The 22,218-nt window shown below is 29.9% G+C and overlaps 1 protein-coding gene across 1 annotated transcript in view; it reads right to left on the bottom strand.

Moving 5' to 3' along the window:
* The window catches only part of ttc28 (tetratricopeptide repeat domain 28), a 91,397-nt gene extending 74,091 nt beyond the window's left edge, over positions 1–17,306 (bottom strand). Inside the window, exons 1-2 of the mRNA XM_061927467.1 lie at positions 17,141–17,306; positions 10,849–11,160 (exon numbers count right to left, since the gene is read on the bottom strand). Of these exons, the coding sequence (XP_061783451.1) occupies positions 10,849–11,160; positions 17,141–17,185 (357 nt within the window). The 5' untranslated portion in view covers positions 17,186–17,306. The remainder of the gene's footprint in view (positions 1–10,848; positions 11,161–17,140) is intronic.
* Positions 17,307–22,218: the final 4,912 nt, after the last annotated feature.

Here is a 22,218-nt window from a genome sequence, read left to right as displayed (position 1 = left end):
ACAATTAAAAAAATTAAAACAATTAAAAAATTAAAAATTAAAATAAAAAAATTTACAAAAATTTACAAAAATTTACAAAAATTTACAAAAATTTGCAAAAATTTGCAAAAATTTACAAAAATTTACAAAAATTTACAAAAATTTACAAAAATTTACAAAAATTTACAAAAATTTACAAAAATTTACAAAAAAAAATTAAAAACTTTAAAAAAAAATTAAATTTAAAAAAAATGTTTAAGTTAAAACATGATTTTCAAGGTAAAAAATGATTTTCAAGGTAAAAAAAATTTTCAAGGTAAAATTTTTTTTTCAAGGTTAAAAATGATTTTCAAAGTAAACAAATGATTTTCAAGGTAAAAAAAAATTTCAAGGTAAAAAAAATTTTTCAAGGTAAAACATTTTTTTCAAGGTAAAAAATGATTTTCAATTTTTTTTAATTTTTTAAAAATGTTTTTAAATTTTTTTATTTATCTATTTTTTTTTAATTTGTAAAAATGTTTGTAACTTTTTTTTAATGTTTTAAATGTTTTAAAACAATTTTAAACAATTTTTAAAAAATTTAATATTTTTAAACAATTTTAACAATTAACTTTTTTTTTAGGGTTAGGGTTAGGGTTAAGATTAGGGTTAGGGTTAAGGTTAAGATTAGGGTTAGGGTTAGGGTTAGGGTTAAGGTTAAGATTAGGGTTAGGGTTAGGGTTAGGGTTAAGATTAGGGTTAGGGTTAGGGTAGGGTTAGGGTAAATTGTTTTTTAAAAAGTTAAAAAAAAGTTAAAAAAGTTAAAAAAAAAATTAAAAAAATTAAAAATGTTTGAAAAAAAATTAAAAAAAATTAAAAATATATATTTTTTTAAATATTAAAAAAAAAAAATTTTTTTTTTGAATAAAAATTTTTAAAAAAATTTAAAATTAAGAAAAATTAAAAAACATTTAAAAAAAATTATAAAAATTAAAACAATTTAAAAAATTAAAACAATTAAAAAATTAAAAATTAAAATAAAAATTTTTACAAAAATTTACAAAAATTTACAAAAATTTACAAAAATTTACAAAAATTTACAAAAATTTACCAAAAAAAATTAAAAACTTTAAAAAAAAATTAAATTTAAAAAAAATGTTTAAGTTAAAACATGATTTTCAAGGTAAAAAATGATTTTCAAGGTAAAAAAAATTTTCAAGGTAAAATTTTTTTTTCAAGGTTAAAAATGATTTTCAAAGTAAACAAATGATTTTCAAGGTAAAAAAAAATTTCAAGGTAAAATTTTTTTTTCAAGGTAAAACATTTTTTTCAAGGTAAAAAATGATTTTCAATTTTTTTTAATTTTTTAAAAATGTTTTTAAATTTTTTTATTTATCTATTTTTTTTTAATTTGTAAAAATGTTTGCAACTTTTTTTTTAATGTTTTAAATGTTTTAAAACAATTTTAAACAATTTTTAAAAAATTTAATATTTTTAAACAATTTTAACAATTAACTTTTTTTTAGGGTTAGGGTTAGGGTTAAAAAAATTAGAAATATTAAAAAAAAAAAAAAATTTAATTTAAAAATTAAACAATTTTTTTTTAAATTACAAAAAATTAAAAAAAAAATTAAAAATTTAAAAAATTTAAAAAATTTAAAAAATTTAAAAAATTTAAAAAATTTAAAAAATTTAAAAAATTTTAAAAAAAAAGTTTTTAATTTTTTCATTTGTAAACAATTTTTTTACTTTTTAAAAAAAAAATTAATTTTTTAAAACAATTTTAAACAATTTAAAAAAAAAATTATATTTCTAAACAATTTTAACAATTAAACATTTTTTTAGGGTTAGGGTTAGAGTTTTAGAGTTAAGATTAGGGTTAGGGTTAGGGTTAGGGTTAAGGTTAAGATTAGGGTTAGGGTTTTTCAAGGTAACATTTTTTTTTCAAGGTTAATGATTTTCAAAGTAAACAAATGATTTTCAAGGTAAAAAACATTTTCAAGGCAAAAAAATTTTTTCAAGGTAAAACGTTTTTTTCAAGGTAAAAAATGATTTTCACATTTTTTTAATTTTTTAAAAATGTTTTTAAATTTTTATTTTTTTTTTATTTTTTTTAATTTGTAAAAATGTTTGTAACTTTTTTTTAAATGTTTTAAATTTTTTAAAACAATTTTGAACAATTTAAAAAATAATAATATTTTTAAACAATTTTAACAATTAACATTTTTTTAGGGTTAGGGTTAGGGTTAGGGTTAGGGTTAAGATTAGGGTTAGGGTTAGGGTTAGGGTTAAGGTTAAGATTAGGGTTAGGGTTAGGGTTAGGGTTAAGATTAGGGTTAGGGTAAAAATTGTTTTAAAAAGTTAAAAAAAAGTTTAAAAAAAAGTTTAAAAAAAAGTTTAAAAAAAGTTAAAAAAAGTTTAAAAAAATAAAAAAATATTTAATTTTTTTTTTAAATACTTGAAAAAATAAATAAATAAATAAAATAATAATTAAATTTTTTATTACAAAAATAAATAAAAAAATTAAAAAACTTAAAACACTTTTAAAAATATGTTTTAAGTTAAAACATGATTTTCAAGGTAAAAAATGATTTTCAAGGTAAAAAAAAATTTTCAAGGTAAAATTTTTTTTTCAAGATTAAAAATAATGGTTTTGAACATTTTGAATATGAATATGACCCCTGCATGCTTTAATTTGTCAGTGTGTGGCCCTCAATGAACAAAGTTTGGACACCCCTGCGTTAATTGACATCTGCTGCCTCCTTCTAGTCAGAGCTCACGCTGCCAACTGCACAAACGCAACAATCCTCAACCTGCAGGTCTTGCTGTGCTCAACTGAACGACATTCTTGTCGAATCCAGAAAGTTTGACACGTGGCGCCCACTTCAACTTTGACCTTTTAGTGAAGTGGAGCAGAAAGACGCACTGACAAAGCCCACCAGCAGGGGGCGACATGCTCAGGGCAACAGAGCAGCACCAGGTCACTAAAGGACACACTGCAACAAACGCATTTGACCTTTGAACCCCAGGCATCCTGTGTTAGCCATCACAGGGGGGGTCACGAGGGGTCAACGTGAACGTCATGGCTCAGCTATCACAACTGCCCAGCTGCTCCTGAGCAGGCACTGCATGCTGATTGGCTGCCTGGAAGATGACATCATCCTGCCTTTGTTGTCCACTTGTAAAAGTGAAAGCAAAAAATAAATAAATAAAATAACAATTTAAAATAAATAAAACAAAAATACAAATAAAAACATTTAAAAAATAGGAAGGGAAAATATATATATATATTTAAATAAAAATAAATAAAACAAAATGAAAGCAAAACAACTCGTATTTATCTCCTTACTTATTAGGGGTGCACACAAAAAAATCGATTCACATCAAAATCTCGATTGTTGCACATCCCGATTCTAAATTGATATTTTCACAAATCAATAAATCGATTTTTTTTTTTCAGCAAGAATCAATTTAAAAACACATTTTAGTATGATGTTTACAATGAAACTTTTAAGCACCTCATAGTTGCAAGGAGATGGCCTAAAATGTCTTTTTGAATTGATTCTTGCTGCAAAAAAAACAGAACGTTAATTTTTTCCCGGAAAAAAAACAAAACATTTATTTATTTTTTGATAGATTTTTTTAAATGATGTATGAATTTAGAATCGGGATGTGCAACAATCGAGATTCGGATGTGAATCGATTTTTTTGTGCACCCCTAAGGAAAAGGTGTAAGTTGTCAGTGTCGCCACTAGAGGGCAGCATAGAAGCTGCTTAAGAACAATAACATACAGAAAGAGAAAAATACAGAACAACTTGCACCTTTTCCATAGGGGTGCACAAAAAAATCGATTCACATCCAAATCTCGATTGTTGCACATCCCAATTCTAAATTCATACATCATTTTAAAAAATCTCTCAAAAAATAAATAAATGTGGTTTTTTTTTTGCCTGACTAGAAGGAGGCAGCAGATGTCAATTAACGTAGGGGTGTCCAAACTTTGTTCATTGAGGGCCACACACTGACAAATTAAAGCATGCAGGGGTCATATTCATATTCAAAATGTTCAAAACCATTATTTTTAACCTTGAAAAAAAAATGTTACCTTAAAAAAAATTTTTTACCTTGAAAATCATTTTTTACGTTGAAAATCATGTTTTAACTTAAAACATTTTTTTTTTAATTTTAAATATTTTTTTAATTTTTAAAAAAATTTTTTTAATTTTTTTAAAAAAAAATTAAAAAATTTTGTAATTTTTTTTTTTATTTATTTTTTTTTTATTTATTTATTTATTTTTTTTTTTTTTTTTTTTGTAAAAATGTTTTAATTTTTTGAAATTTTTGAAATTTTTAAAGATTTTTTTTTTTTTAATTAATTTTTTTATTTTTTTGAATTGTTTTTAAATATTTTAAATTTTTTTTTAATATTTTAAAAAAAAATTAACATTTTAAAACTTTTTATATGGGGTTTTTTTAAAGAAAAAAATTCAAATTTTTTTTTTCAGCAAGAATCCATTCAAAAAGACATTTTAGGCCATCTCCTTGCAACCATAAGGTGCTTAAAAATTTCATTATAAATATCATACTAAAAAATACATGGCGAGAATCGGTTTGAAATTCTGAATGGAATCGTCACCCCGGGAATCAGAATGGTAAGGAATGGTTGGATGCCCCAAGATTACATCTGTACTTTTTTCTTTCTATATGTTATTGTTCTTAAACAGCTTCAATGCTGCCCTCTAGTGGCGACACTGACAACTTGCACCTTTCTACACGTTATTGTTCTTAAGCAGCTTCAATGCTGCCCTCTAGTGGCGACACTGACAACTTGCATCTTTCTGTATGTTATTGTTCTTAAGCAGCTTCAATGCTGCCCTCTAGTGGCGACACTGACAACTTGCATCTTTCTACATGTTATTGTTCTTAAGCAGCTTCAATGCTGCCCTCTAGTGGCGTCACTGACAACTTGCACCTTTCTACATGTTATTGTTCTTAAGCAGCTTCAATGCTGCCTTCTAGTGGCAACACTGACAACTTGCACCTTTCTACATGTTATTGTTCTTAAGCAGCTTCAATGCTGCCCTCTAGTGGCGACACTGACAACTTGCATCTTTCTGTATGTTATTGTTCTTAAGCAGCTTCAATGCTGCCCTCTAGTGGCGACACTGACAACTTGCATCTTTCTCTATGTTATTGTTCTTAAGCAGCTTCAATGCTGCCCTCTAGTGGCGACACTGACAACTTGCATCTTTCTGTATGTTATTGTTCTTAAGCAGCTTCAATGCTGCCCTCTAGTGGCAACACTGACAACTTGCATATTTCTGTATGTTATTGTTCTTAAGCAGCTTCAATGCTGCCCTCTAGTGGCAACACTGACAACTTGCATCTTTCTGTATGTTATTGTTCTTAAGCAGCTTCAATGCTGCCCTCTAGTGGCAACACTGACAACTTGCACCTTTCTACATGTTATTGTTCTTAAGCAGCTTCAATGCTGCCCTCTAGTGGCGACACTGACAACTTGCACCTTTCTACATGTTATTGTTCTTAAGCAGCTTCAATGCTGCCCTCTAGTGGCGACACTGACAACTTGCATCTTTCTGTATGTTATTGTTCTTAAGCAGCTTCAATGCTGCCCTCTAGTGGCGACACTAACAACTTGCATCTTTCTGTATGTTATTGTTCTTAAGCAGCTTCAATGCTGCCCTCTAGTGGCAACACTGACAACTTGCACCTTTCTACATGTTATTGTTCTTAAGCAGCTTCAATGCTGCCCTCTAGTGGCGACACTGACAACTTGCACCTTTCTACATGTTATTGTTCTTATGCAGCTTCAATGCTGCCCTCTAGTGGCGACACTGACAACTTTCTACATGTTATTGTTCTTAAGCAGCTTCAATGCTGCCCTCTAGTGGCGACACTGACAACTTGCATCTTTCTGTATGTTATTGTTCTTAAGCAGCTTCAATGCTGCCCTCTAGTGGCAACACTGACAACTTGCACCTTTCTACATGTTATTGTTCTTAAGCAGCTTCAATGCTGCCCTCTAGTGGCGACACTGACAACTTGCACCTTTCTACATGTTATTGTTCTTATGCAGCTTCAATGCTGCCCTCTAGTGGCGACACTGACAACTTTCTACATGTTATTGTTCTTAAGCAGCTTCAATGCTGCCCTCTAGTGGCGACACTGACAACTTGCACCTTTTCCTACTCAAATGGCCACAGAGAATGAATCCAATGACGACGAGCAAAGTCAACGTTTCAGGAGTGGTTTTCGCGTCCACGGTCCCTGGCACCAGGTCCAGGATTAGCCCAGGGACCTAGACTGCGGTCTGAGCCGCAACCCGCCACAAAGGTTCTCCTCGAGGGGAGCCCTCTAATCTAATGTGGGCCACCTTCCCGACGTGGTGGTAGTGGTCGGCGGTAATGACAGGGAAGAACCCGCAGGGCCGGGGCGGCTTTGAAGACGTCTGCTGCTTGGCGACATGCTTCAAGAACTGCACGGGCAACTCTCCTTCTGACTCCACTCGCCATGGCAACAGGCTGGTGGGCGTGGCTGACTTCTAAGGATGTGTCATTGACTTGTGAGGCAGCCATTATTAAAGCTGATGAAGTCTGCCTGGCAACAAGACAACAAGCTTCCTACATCACGAGATCACTTCCTGCTTTTCAAACAGTGGGGCGGGCGGGGGGGGGGGGGGGCGTCTATTTTCTCTCTGGAACAATACACAAGCCTGCAGCTAGGTGGCAGCACTGCTCCATGCATCAACAGGAAATATGAGCAAGTACACATAAGTATTTGATAAGGGGGGGGCATGAGAAAACAATACACCTGTTTTCACCTCGGTGGCATACAGGTGCTGTGCGTGTGTGTGTGTGTGTGTGTGTGTGTGTGTGTGTGTGTGTGTGTGTGTGTGTGTGTGTGTGTGTGTGTGCGTGTGTGTGTGTGTGTCAGTAGTGGCATACTTGCCAACCCTCCCGGATTTTCCGGGAGACTCCCGAAATTCAGCGCCTCTCCCGAAAACCTCCCGGGACAAAATTTCTCCCGAAAATCTCACGAAATTCAGGCGGAGCTGGAGGCCACGCCCCCTCCAGCTCCAATGCGGACCTGAGTGACGTGTTGACAGCCTGTTCACAACATTGCCGTAAACAGCAATGTTGTGACACTTTTAAACAGGACAATACTGCCATCTACTGTACATGCACATGTGACCCACCCATAATGTGTCACATTTTTGTGTTGATTTATTTATTTTATTTTGTGGTTTGAATTCGTTTTTGGAGCTGTCATTCCACATTTATCAGTATTCACATTGGTCATTAGGGGGCAGTAGGGCGTTTCTTCCCAATTGAATGCTATCACCTGCAGACCGGAAGTGTCTTGTCATTCTGATGAGCGCGACTAGTCTGTGAACAATTGAAACGCTTTTTCCTCCTGTATAACAGGTTAGTTTTGGTGAATCAACTCACTGAATAATATCCATGTGATCTTTATAAGTTTAAGTACACATTCTGATGGTGGAGTCTAACTCTAAAGTGTTTGTGAGTTGTAGTTTGTATTTGTGAATGAATCCAGTGCACAGCTGCAGTAATCAATACAAAAAGGCGACGTGAGTGCGCAATGTTTATATAGGAACTTCTGATCCTAATTCAGACTCCCAAATTAGAGCTCCCGTTTTCTTATTGATTTTATAATGTATATTTGTATAATGTGTGTGTTCTGAAATAGTGACAGAGAATAGAACAAGGATGGACAATTCAACCCTTAACTCAACAATGAGTAGATGAGTGTTACGTGTGTGTATATGTGTAAATAAATGAACACTGAAATTCAAGTATTTCTTTATATATATATATATATATATATATATATATATATATATATATATATATATATATATATATATATATATATATATATATATATATATGTAATAAAAAAAAATATATATATATATATAGCTAGAATTCACTGAAAGTCAAGTATTTCTTATATATATATATATGTATACATATCTTAACCACGCCCCAAACCACGCCCCCCGCCCCACCCCCCGACTACGCCCCCTGCCCCCCACCTCCCGAAATCGGAGGTCTCAAGGTTGGCAAGTATGGTAGTGGCGTGGAGACAGAAGTGGAGCAGGAATAAACATATCAAAAAGTTCTTCTTTGACCTCAGCCACAACCCGTGGCCAATCAGGAGGCCAGGCTGCAGACACACACACACACACACACACACACACACACACACACACACACACACACACACACACACACACACACACACACACACACACACACACACACACAGCTTCTGTTGTTGAGCCAAACTGAGGCCAAGGCCGAACGCCAGAATATGAAAAAACTAAATAAGAGCAGTGCAAAGCTACCACACACACACACACACACACACACACACACACACACACACACACACACACACACACACACACACACTCAAACACAGCTTCTGTTGTTGAGCCAAACTGAGGCCAAGGCCAGAGTATAAAAGAACCTAAATAAGAGCAGTGCAAAGCTACCACACACACACACACACACACACACACACACACACACACACACACACACACACACACACACACACACACACACACACACACACACACACACACACACACAGCTTCTGTTGTTGAGCCAAACTGAGGCCAAGGCCGAACGCCAGAATATGAAAAAACTAAATAAGAGCAGTGCAAAGCTACCACACACACACACACACACACACACACACACACACACACACACACACACACACACAGCTTCTGTTGTTGAGCCAAACTGAGGCCAAGGCCGAACGCCAGAATATGAAAAAACTAAATAAGAGCAGTGCAAAGCTACCACACACACACACACACACACACACACACACACACACACACACACACACACACACACACACACACACACACACACACACACACACACACACACACACACACACACACTCAAACACAGCTTCTGTTGTTGAGCCAAACTGAGGCCAAGGCCAGAGTATAAAAGAACCTAAATAAGAGCAGTGCAAAGCTACCACACACACACACACACACACACACACACACACACACACACACACACACACACACACACACACACACACACACACACACACACACACACACACACACACACACACACACACAGCTTCTGTTGTTGAGCCAAACTGAGGCCAAGGCCGAACGCCAGAATATGAAAAAACTAAATAAGAGCAGTGCAAAGCTACCACACACACACACACACACACACACACACACACACACACACACACACACACACACACACACACACACACACACACACACACACTCAAACACAGCTTCTGTTGTTGAGCCAAACTGAGGCCAAGGCCAGAGTATAAAAGAACCTAAATAAGAGCAGTGCAAAGCTACCACACACACACACACACACACACACACACACACACACACACACACACACACACACACACACACACACACACACACACACACACACACACACACACACACACAGCTTCTGTTGTTGAGCCAAACTGAGGCCAAGGCCGAACGCCAGAATATGAAAAAACTAAATAAGAGCAGTGCAAAGCTACCACACACACACACACACACACACACACACACACACACACACACACACACACACACACTCAAACACAGCTTCTGTTGTTGAGCCAAACTGAGGCCAAGGCCAGAGTATAAAAGAACCTAAATAAGAGCAGTGCAAAGCTACCACACACACACACACACACACACACACACACACACACACACACACACACACACACACACACACACACACACACACACACACACTTCCGTCCATTCTCTCTCACAGAGGCAGGAAGTCTCTCACACACACACACACACACACACACACACACACACACACACACACACACACACACACACACACACACACACACACACACACAGAGAGTAGACAAAAGAGGTGGGTCTCGCCATTCTTCTTCACATCTTGGCTTCCCGGTGAGCGCCATGTTGTGCGCCGGCCACACAAAAAGGTGTCGCTCCTCTTAGGGCGGGGCCCCCTGGTGGTTGACCCCTCTCACTACACTTGCTAATTAGCTTAGCAACAAACTCTTGCTGAAGAAGTACGTATATTAGAGATGCACGGATAGGCAATTATTTCATCCGCAACCGCATCAGAAAGTCGTCAACCATCCGCCATCCACCCGACCTAACATTTGATCAGAACCGCACCCGCCCGCACCCGCCCGTTGTTATGTATCTAATATAGACGATGCAAGGCATTAGTGAGGTTATAAAGCTTTTGCCTGTTAAAGAAAGGAGACTGATCCAATGCAGCACAGACATTCGCCTGCCACGCTGTCACGACCCAGACGCACACCAGTGCGCAATCATATGGGAGCCGCGCTGAGCGCACCTCCAAGCGCGTCTCGCTGCCGGCGACGGCCGGGTATGAGCCCGACGCTCCAGCGCCATCCATTTTCAGGGCTAGTTGATTCGGCAGGTGGGTTGTGACACACTCCTTAGCGGGTTCCAACTTCCATGGTGCTAGCAGCTACACTGCTAGCACCAAGGCTAGTGCTAATGCTAGCACCAATGCTAACGCTAAATTGGCTGCAAAACTCATGAAAATCACTTCTTTTTTTTTTGAAAGTACCAAAAAAAAGTGCTTTTTTTCAAGTCACGACCTAAACAATTTGAGTTGTTAAAGTGACAAATTGCATATTTGGTTTGTGGTGTTTTCTCAATCCTGTTGGGCGTAGGTTGCAGGAATGCGTGAAAGGACAGACTTGTATAATTATCGCAAATGTTGTAACGCTAACGACGCATCAATTCTTCATTAAATGATTATTAGTTCTTGATGTTAAGTTTGAGTGAATAAGAGTAAAAATGAGTGAAGTCCTACCTTGGTCCATTTGGGGTTGATGGCTCGCGCCTTGTTGGCGTCCTCCAGCGCCGAGGTGTAGCGACCCAGTCTGAGGTGGGCCGCCGAGCGGTTGCTGTACAGGACGCAGTTCTGGGGGTCCAAGGTCAAGGCGTCGGTGTAGAGACGCACCGCTAGCGCCAAGTCCCCCTGCTGGCAGGCCCGGTTACTGCAACGCACCCGCGCCAACAACTCGGCTTTCGTGGAAGCGGAGTTGGACCCTGACGGAAGCCCCGCCCTTTTCTGGGAAGACGGTGACGAGGAGGCGGTGGAGCGAGAGCCCGACAAAGAGAACTGAGGAGGAAAGAGATTGCAGAGATGACGCCCCCTAGTGGACTGGAGGACTTAAAAAAATACACTTTTATATTTATTGCTTTGTTTTAAGTGTCTTTTTGTTTTCTCTTTCATTGTTTATAATACTCCGGTTTTTGTTTAAATATATTGAAATATGGTTTATGTCCGTTTTTTTTTAAAGATTAAAAATGAATACACAATAAATTATTTAAACACAAAATGACGAGAAAATTAATACAATAAAAACACAGAACCGCACGTTTAGTTTTTATTTAAGGTATTCTATAGTTAATATTAATATTATAAATATTGGTGTTATAAATTAAAACATTTTATGACCACTCTTAGAAAAATTATATATTTTGTTCATCGTTATGTTCATATATTTTCCCTTTTTTAAAGATGAAAAATTAATACATATTCAATTGTTTAAACAAAAAATTACGAGAAAATTAATACAATGAAAACACGATAAAAGCACTTGTTCTGTTTTTATTTAAGGTATTCTATAGTTAATATTAATATTATAATTATTGGTATTATAAATTAAAACATTTTATGACCACTCTTAGAAAAATTATATATTTTGTTCATCGTTATGTTCATATATTTTCCCTTTTTTAAAGATGAAAAATTAATACACAATAAATTATTTAAACACAAAATGACGAGAAAATAATACAATAAAAACACAGAACCGCACATGTTTAGTTTTATTTAAGGTATTCTATAGTTAATATTAATATTATAAATATTGGTATTATAAATTAAAACATTTTATGACCACTCTTTGAAAAATTATATATTTTGTTCATCTTTATGTTCATATATTTTCCCTTTTTTAAAGATGAAAAATTAATACATATTAAATTGTTTAAACAAAAAATTACGAGAAAATTAATACAATGAAAACACGATAAAAACACTTGTTTTGTTTTTATTTAAGGTATTCTATAGTTAATATTAATATTATAATTATTGGTATTATAAATTAAAACATTTTATCACCACTCTTAGAAAAAATATATATTTTGTTCACCTTTATGTTCATATATTTTCCCTTTTTAAAAGATGAAAAATTAATACATATTAAATTGTTTAAACGAAAAATGACGAGAAAATTAATACAATAAAAACACAGAACCGCACATGTTTAGTTTTTATTTAAGGTATTCTATAGTTAATATTAATATTATAAATATTGGTATTATAAATCAAAACATTTTATGACCACTCTTTGAAAAATTATATATTTTGTTCACCTTTATGTTCATATATTTTCCCTTTTTTAAAGATGAAAAATTAATACATATTAAATTGTTTAAACAAAAAATTACGAGAAAATTAATACAATGGAAACACGATAAAAGCACTTGTTTTGTTTTTATTTAAGGTATTCTATAGTTAATATTAATATTATAATTATTGGTATTATAAATTAAAACATTTTATGACCACTCTTAGAAAAATTATATATTTTGTTCATCGTTATGTTCATATATTTTCCCTTTTTTAAAGATGAAAAATTAATACATACTAAATTGTTTAAACAAAAAATTACGAGAAAATTAATACAATAAAAACACAGAACCGCACATGTTTAGTTTTTATTTAAGGTATTCTATAGTTAATATTAATATTATAAATATTGGTAATATAAATTAAAACATTTTATGACCACTCTTAGAAAAATTGTATATTTTGTTCATCGTTATGTTCATATATTTTCCCTTTTTTAAAGATGAAAAATTAATACATATTCAATTGTTTAAACAAAAAATTACGAGAAAATTAATACAATAAAAACACAGAACCGCACATGTTTAGTTTTTATTTAAGGTATTCTATAGTTAATATTAATATTATAAATATTAGTATTACAAGTTAAAACATTTTATGACCACTCTTTGAAAAATTATATATTTTGTTCATCTTTATGTTCATGTATTTTCCCTTTTTTAAAGATGAAAAATTAATACATATTAAATTGTTTAAACAAAAAATTACGAGAAAATTAATACAATAAAAACACGATAAAAGCACTTGCTTTGTTTTTATTTAAGGTATTCTATAGTTAATATTAATATTATAATTATTGGTATTATAAATTAAAACATTTTATGACCACTCTTAGAAAAATTATATATTTTGTTCATCGTTATGTTCATATATTTTCCCTTTTTTAAAGATGAAAAATTAATACACAATAAATTATTTCAACACAAAATGACGAGAAAATTAATACAATAAAAACACAGAACCGCACATGTTTAGTTTTTATTTAAGGTATTCTATAGTTAATATTAATATTATAAATATTGGTATTATAAATTAAAACATTTTATGACCACTCTTTGAAAAATTATATATTTTGTTCATCTTTATGTTCATATATTTTCCCTTTTTTAAAGATGAAAAATGAATACATATTCAATTGTTTAAACAAAAAATTACGAGAAAATTAATACAATAAAAACACGATAAAAGCACTTGTTTTGTTTTTATTTAAGGTATTCTATAGTTAATATTAATATTATAATTATTGGTATTATAAATTAAAACATTTTATGACCACTCTTAGAAAAATTATATATTTTGTTCATCTTTATGTTCATATATTTTCCCTTTTTTAAAGATGAAAAATTAATACATATTAAATTGCTTAAACAAAACATTACGAGAAAATGAATACAATAAAAACACGATAAAAGCATTTGTTTTGTTTTTATTTAAGGTATTCTATAGTTAATATTAAAATTATATTTATTGGTATTATAAATTAAAACATTTTATGACCACTCTTTGAAAAATTATATATTTTGTTCATCTTTATGTTCATATATTTTCCCTTTTTTAAAGATGAAAAATGAATACATATTAAATTATTTAAAGACAAAATGACGAGAAAATTTATACAGTAAAAACACTAAAAAGCACATGTTTTGTTTGTATTTAAGGTTTTCTACAGTTAATATTATTATAATAAATATTGGTATTATAAATTGAAAGCTAGTGAAAGAAACATTTTATGACCACTTTTGGAAAAATTATATATTTTGTTCATCTTCATGTTCATATATTTTCCCTCTTTTATAGATGAAAAATTAATATGTATTAATTTCTTTAAACACAAAATGACTAGAAAATTAATACAATAATAATTTTTTTAAAAACGACCTCTGTTTTGTTTTTATTTAAAGTATTCTATACTTAATATTATTATTATAAATATTGGTATTAAAAATTAAAACATTTTATGTCCACTTTTAGAAAAATTATATATTTTGTTCATCTTTATGTTCATATAATTTCCCTTTTTTATAGATGAAAAATTAACATGTATTAATTTATTTAAACACAAAATGACTAGAAAATTAATACAATAATAATTTTTAAAAAACGACCTCTGTTTTGTTTTTATTTAAAGTATTCTATACTTAATATGGTATTAAAAATTAAAATATTTTATGTCGACTTTTAGAAAAATTATATATTTTGTTCATCTTTATGTTCATATAATTTCCCTTTTTTATAGATGAAAAATTAATATGTATTAATATCTTTAAACACAAAATGACTACAAAATTAATACAATAAAAACAACAACACAAACATGTGTTTTGTTTTTATTTAAAGTATTATATACTTAATAATGTTATTATAAATATTGGTATTATAAATTAAAACATTTTATGACCACTTTTAGAAAAATTATTTATTTTGTTCATCTTTATTTTCATATACTTTCCGTTTTTTAAAGATGAAAAATTAATACGTTTTAAATTCTTTAAACACAAAATTACCAGAAAATTAATACAATAAAAACAACAACAAAAACATGTGTTTTGCTTTTATTTAATGTATTCAATAGTTAATATTATTAGTATAAATATTGGTATTATTAAAAAAAAATGTATGACCACATTTAGAAAAAAAAAAATATTTTGTTCATCTTTATGTTCATATAGTTTTAGTTTTTTCTAAATAGTTTGTTTTGTATCATATTCTTGTTGAAATAAAGTTCAGAAAAAACATGTCGTCTATCATTTCATAGTAAATATATAAAATGAAAACAAAATTAAGAAACAATTTCAAGCATGTGTGTGCTTTTTTTAATTGAAGACACTCTATTTATTATAAATATGATAAATATTGATATTATACATGAAAAGCTAATGAAAATATGTATATGTCTCCTTTAAGAAAAAATATATGTTTTGTTCATTTTTATGTCTATATTGTTTTTGTTTTGTAAAGATAGATAGATAGATAGATAGATAGATAGATAGATAGATAGATAGATAAATAGATAGATAGAAACATAAATATTATAATACTGATATTATGTGGAAACATTTGTATTAAATGTTTATCCTTAAGTTCATATTTTTTCTGTTCGGAAAGTTGGTTTGTTTCATAAAAGTTTCATAATAAATATATTTAAAAAAACGTGTTTTTAAAAAAAAAAAAAAAAGGTAGGTCTATAATTTCATAATATATAGCAAATAATATAAAAATAATACATATTAAAAAACTTTATAAAAACTAATACAAATTAGATTAAAAAAAATACATTTTCATTTTCATTTAAGCCACTCCATATTTAACATAAATATTATAATACTGATATTATGTGAAAACATTTGTATTAAATGATGTTTATCCTTAAGTTCATATTTTTTCTGTTCGGAAAGTTGGTTTGTTTCATAAAAGTTTCATAATAAATATATTTAAAAAAACGTGTTTTTAAAAAATAAATAAAAGATAGGTCTATAATTTCATAATATATAGCAAATAATATAAAAATAATACATATTAAAAAACTTTATAAAAACTAATACCATTAAATTAAAAAAATACATTTTCATTTTCATTTAAGCCACTCCATATTTAACATAAATATTATAATACTGATATTATGTGGAAACATTTGTATTAAATGATGTTTATCCTTAAGTTCATATTTTTTCTGTTCGGAAAGTTGGTTTGTTTCATAAAAGTTTCATAATAAATATATTAAAAAAACGTGTTTTTAAAAAAAAATAAAAGGTAGGTCTATAATTTCATAATATATAGCAAATAATATAAAAATAATACATATTAAAAAAAAATATAAAAACTAATACAAATTAAATTAAAAAAAATACATTTTCATTTTCATTTAAGCCACTTCATATTTAACATAAATATTATAATACTGATATTATGTGGAAACATTTGTATTAAATGATGTTTATCCTTAAGTTCATATTTTTTCTGTTCGGAAAGTTGGTTTGTTTCATAAAAGTTTCATAATAAATATATTTAAAAAAACGTGTTTTTAAAAAAAAAAAAAAAGGTAGGTCTATAATTTCATAATATATAGCAAATAATATAAAAATAATACATATTAAAAAACTTTATAAAAACTAATACAAATTAAATTAAAAAAATACATTTTCATTTTCATTTAAGCCACTCCATATTTAACATAAATATTATAATACTGATATTATGTGGAAACATTTGTATTAAATGATGTTTATCCTTAAGTTCATATTTTTTCTGTTCGGAAAGTTGGTTTGTTTCATAAAAGTTTCATAATAAATATATTAAAAAAAACGTGTTTTTAAAAAATAAATAAAAGGTAGGTCTATAATTTCATAATATATAGCAAATAATATAAAAATAATACATATTAAAAAACTTTATAAAAACTAATACAAATATGTTTGCCTTATCTGTGTTTAACATTAATATTATAAATATGAATACTTAGAGAGAAGAGTGCAGGTGTCCCTAATGAAGTGGCCGGTCTAATAATCCGTTGACGACTTTCTCCAACAACAAGATGGTGACGTCACAAATCCGCACATTTAAGTCGCCTGCAGGAAACTCCCAAAGTTCTGCGAGGTTCTGTTCGAACGCGATAGAAGGTTGGAAGGCGCAAAAGTAAAATGACGTCAAGAACTTCCGTCGAACTTTTAGCAGCGTGCCTCACCTTCTTCTCCCTGGCAGCTCGGTTCTTCTCCATCAGAACTTTCATGTCTCAGCAGCACACACGACGACTTTTTGCAGGTTCCGATGCGGCGTAGAAGTTCTTCTCTGCGGAACAAAAGTCCATCTGGACCCACAACGCCATGTTTGCAGGAGCTGAGACCTGCAAGAGGAAGGTGCTGGTGGCGGACCGGAGGGGAGGGGAGGGGAGGGGAGGGGCGGGGCGGGAGATCCGGCCCGGTCCACTCAGTTCCTATGATGACGTCACTGGGCGAATTAAACTTTTGTCCGGTCAGTAAACACCAGCAATGAATAATGATAATAAGATCAATAAAAACCTATTATATTTACATAATAGAATACTGCATTATTCATAATGTCCACTAGATGGCGACATTGTCCACACACTTCAGAGCAAACATTAAACTTTAAAAAACAGGACGTTTTTTGGCAATCTGGTCACAATACATACATTAAAATATACATATTACATATTTAATAATTATGAAACATGTATATGATCATACATATACATGTATATTTATATAATAATAATAGATTCATACATCCGCACTGATAAAAACAAATATATGACATGTATGTACCGTAATAATGTAGTGTCCACTGCATTCTTTATAATGTCCACTAGATGGCGACATTGTCCACACATTCAGAGTAAACATGCTGTAAAAAAACAGGACGTTTTTTGGCAATCTGGTCACAATACAAACATTAAAATATATATATTATATATTATAAAATTATGAAGCATGTATAGGATAATCCATATATATATACATCTATATTTGTATAATTATATAAATATAATAATAGATTCATACATCAGCACTGATAAATACAAATATACGACATGTATGTACCGTAATAATATAGTGTTGAAGTACCCCCTGCATTCTTTACAATGCCCACTAGATGGCGACATTGTCCACACACTTCTGCGCAAACATGAAACTGTTAAAAAACAGGAAGTTTTTTGGCAATCTGGTCACAATAAATAGCCTACATTAAAATATATATATTATATAATTATGAAACATATATATAATCATCCATATTCATATATGTTTGTATAATTATATATATATATATATATATATATATAATAATACATTCATACATCAGCACTGATAAATACAAGTATATGTACCGTAATAATAGTGTACCCACTGCATTCTTTACAATGCCCACTAGATGGCGACATTGTCCACAAACTTCAGAGCAAACATTAAACTGTGAAAAACAGGAAGTTTTTTTGGCAATCTGGTCACAATACATACATTAATATATATATATATATATATATATATATATATATATATATATATATATATATATATATATATATATATATATATATATATATATATATCTATTATTTATTTAATAACTATGCAACATATATATGATCATTCATATACATGTATACATATATTTTGTATAATTATATATATATATATATATATATATATATATTAATATCTATTATTTATTTAATAACTATGCAACATATATATGATCATTCATATACATGTATACATATATTTTGTATAATTATATATATATATATACATACAGGTAAAAGCCAGTAAATTAGAATATTTTGAAAAACTTGATTTATTTCAGTAATTGCATTCAAAAGGTGTAACTTGTACATTATATTTATTCATTGCATACAGACTGATGCATTCAAATGTTTATTTCATTTAATTTTGATGACTTGAAGTGGCAACAAATGAAAATCCAAAATTCCGTGTGTCACAAAATTAGAATATTACTTAAGGCTAATACAAAAAAGGGATTTTTAGAAATGTTGGCCAACTGAAAAGTATGAAAATGAAAAATATGAGCATGTACAATACTCAATACTTGGTTGGAGCTCCTTTTGCCTCAATTACTGCGTTAATGCGGCGTGGCATGGAGTCGATGAGTTTCTGTCTTCCTCCAGACTCTGGGACCTCGATTTCCAAAGGAAATGCAAAATTTGCATGGTTGGGTGATGGTTTGGGGTGCCATGTCATCTGCTGGTGTCGGTCCACTCTGTTTCCTGAGATCCAGGGTCAACGCAGCCGTCTACCAGCAAGTTTTAGAGCACTTCATGCTTCCTGCTGCTGACCTGCTCTATGGAGATGGAGATTTCAAGTTCCAACAGGACTTGGCGCCTGCACACAGCGCAAAATCTACCCGTGCCTGGTTTACGGACCATGGTATTTCTGTTCTAAATTGGCCCGCCAACTCCCCTGACCTTAGCCCCATAGAAAATCTGTGGGGTATTGTGAAAAGGAAGATGCAGAATGCCAGACCCAAAAACGCAGAAGAGTTGAAGGCCACTATCAGAGCAACCTGGGCTCTCATAACACCTGAGCAGTGCCAGAAACTCATCGACTCCATGCCACGCCGCATTAACGCAGTAATTGAGGCAAAAGGAGCTCCAACCAAGTATTGAGTATTGTACATGCTCATATTTTTCATTTTCATACTTTTCAGTTGGCCAACATTTCTAAAAATCCCTTTTTTGTATTAGCCTTAAGTAATATTCTAATTTTGTGACACACGGAATTTTGGATTTTCATTTGTTGCCACTTCAAATCATCAAAATTAAATGAAATAAACATTTGAATGCATCAGTCTGTGTGCAATGAATAAATATAATGTACAAGTTACACCTTTTGAATGCAATTACTGAAATAAATCAAGTTTTTCAAAATATTCTACTTTACTGGCTTTTACCTGTATATACGTATGTATATATATATATATATACACATATATATGTATGTATATATATATATATATATATATATATATATATATATATATATATATATATATGTATGTATATATATATATATGTATGTATATATATATATATATATATATGTATGTATATATGTGTATATACATATTTATACATACATATATATGTGTGTATATATATGTATGTATGTATATGTATATATACATATATATATGTGTATATGTATGTGTATACATATATATATGTATGTATATATATATTTTTTTATTTAATTTATTTTTTTATTTTCTTGAGTCATAAAGAAAATTTTTAAAATAAGACTTTGTTTTTAATTCAATGCTTGAATCTCTCGATCAACTTCAGGTATATCTGTTGCTATAAAGCATTTTTTTGGTGTGTTTTATGCCCTTTTTGTTCAAAACCCTGTTGTGCAAAAACAGAAAATATGCAGTATTTTTTTCCCAAAAAGATTTTCAAAGTAGAATATTTAATATGAAGTAATTAGAGCATTGAATTGGTCAACAATTCATAAAAACATTGATTTTAATTTATTATGTTTTGCCTGAATGCAGCTGAGATAGGCTCCAGCACCCCCCGCGACCCCTAAAGGGACTAGGGGTAGAAAATGGATGGATGGATGTTTTGAACAATGACAGTTTAAAGAAAAAAATCACACTAAAATTTTTGGGGATCCAAAAGGGCCTCACTCATAAAAGTCTTTATTTTTTTACATTATTTTACCATTTTTTTTGTAAAACAAAACAAAACAACAACAACAAAAAACTAGTTTTCACATGGCAACCACAAAATATGCAATATGTCAAAGTGGAATATTTGATGTGAAGAAATGATAGCCTTGAATAGGTCAATCATTCATAACATTAATTGTGATTCATTATTATATTTTGGGCAATGACAGTTTTAAAGAAAAAAAACAGCCTACATCATTCACCTGTTTGCTCTTTTATTCAGATTCCATTATAATATTTTTGAAATGTTAAGTTAAGTCAACTTGTGCCGTTAAAACATGAACAGCGGGCCACCAAAGGCCCCCGGGCCAGATTTTGGACACCCCTGCATTACAGTAACGCTGCTGAGGTTGAGCCAATCAGTGGCTGTGATACTGATTGGTCTGGTCTCCTTTCAGGGCCAACACTGCTGTCAGATGAATGCATGCTGGGTAATAACATGTGATTAATCATGATTAATCGAAATGCATATGTATTTGATTATTAGATTTTGTTATATATAACTTGCTTTAAAATCATAAATAAAGTTGACAAGCAGATATTTAAATCATTTGTTTACCTTGAAAATCATTTTTAACCTTGAAAAATTTTTTTACTTTGAAATATTTTTTTTACCTTGAAAATCATTTTTTACCTTGAAAATCATGTTTTAACTTAAAAAAATGTTTTTTAATTTTTTTAATTTTTTAAACTTTTTTTAAACTTTTTAAAAAAAAATTTAAATTAAAAAAAAAATTTAAATTTTTTTAAAATTTTTTTTTATTTTTTAAATTTTTAAAAAAAATTGAAAAAAAAAAATGTTTTAACATTTTTTATCAAAAATTTTATTTGTACTTTTTTTTTAATTTAAAAAAAATTTTTTTAAATTTTTTAAATTTTTTTTTAATTTTTTTAATTTTTTTAATTTAAAAGAAAATATATATATATATTTTTTTTTTTAAACTTTTTTTAAACTTTTTTTTTTTTTTTTTTACTTTTTTAAAAAACTTTAAAAAAAAAAAAAAGTTTTACTTTGAAATATTTTTTTTACCTTGAAAATCATTTTTTACCTTGAAAATCATGTTTTAACTTAAAAAAATTTTTTTTAATTTTTTTTATTTTTTAAACTTTTTTTAAACTTTTTTAAAACTTTAAAAAAAATAAATAAAATAAAAAAAAAAAAAAATCAATTTTTTTAAAATTATTTTTTATTTTTTAAATTTTTAAAAAAAATTGAAAAAAAAAATGTTTTAACATTTTTTATAAATTTCTTTATTTTTAATTTTTTTTTTAATTTTTAAATTTTTTTTTTAATTTTTTAAAACTTTTTTTTAATTTTTTTAATTTAAAAGAAAATATATATTTTTTAATCTTTTAAAACTTTTTTTAAACTTTTTTTTAACTTTTTTTAAAAACTTTTTTTACCTTTTTTTAAAAACTTTTTTTTAAAACATTTTACCCTAATCTTAACCCTAACCCTAACCCTAACCCTAATCTTAACCCTAACCCTAACCCTAACCCTAACCCTAATCTTAACCCTAACCCTAACCCTAACCCTAATCTTAACCCTAACCCCTA

The sequence above is a fragment of the Nerophis lumbriciformis genome, linkage group LG32 (assembly GCF_033978685.3).
Source record: "Nerophis lumbriciformis linkage group LG32, RoL_Nlum_v2.1, whole genome shotgun sequence".
Classification (NCBI taxonomy): domain Eukaryota; kingdom Metazoa; phylum Chordata; class Actinopteri; order Syngnathiformes; family Syngnathidae; genus Nerophis; species Nerophis lumbriciformis.
Note: the sequence above shows the minus strand (reverse complement) of the source record. Positions and strands in the feature narration are given on the sequence as shown.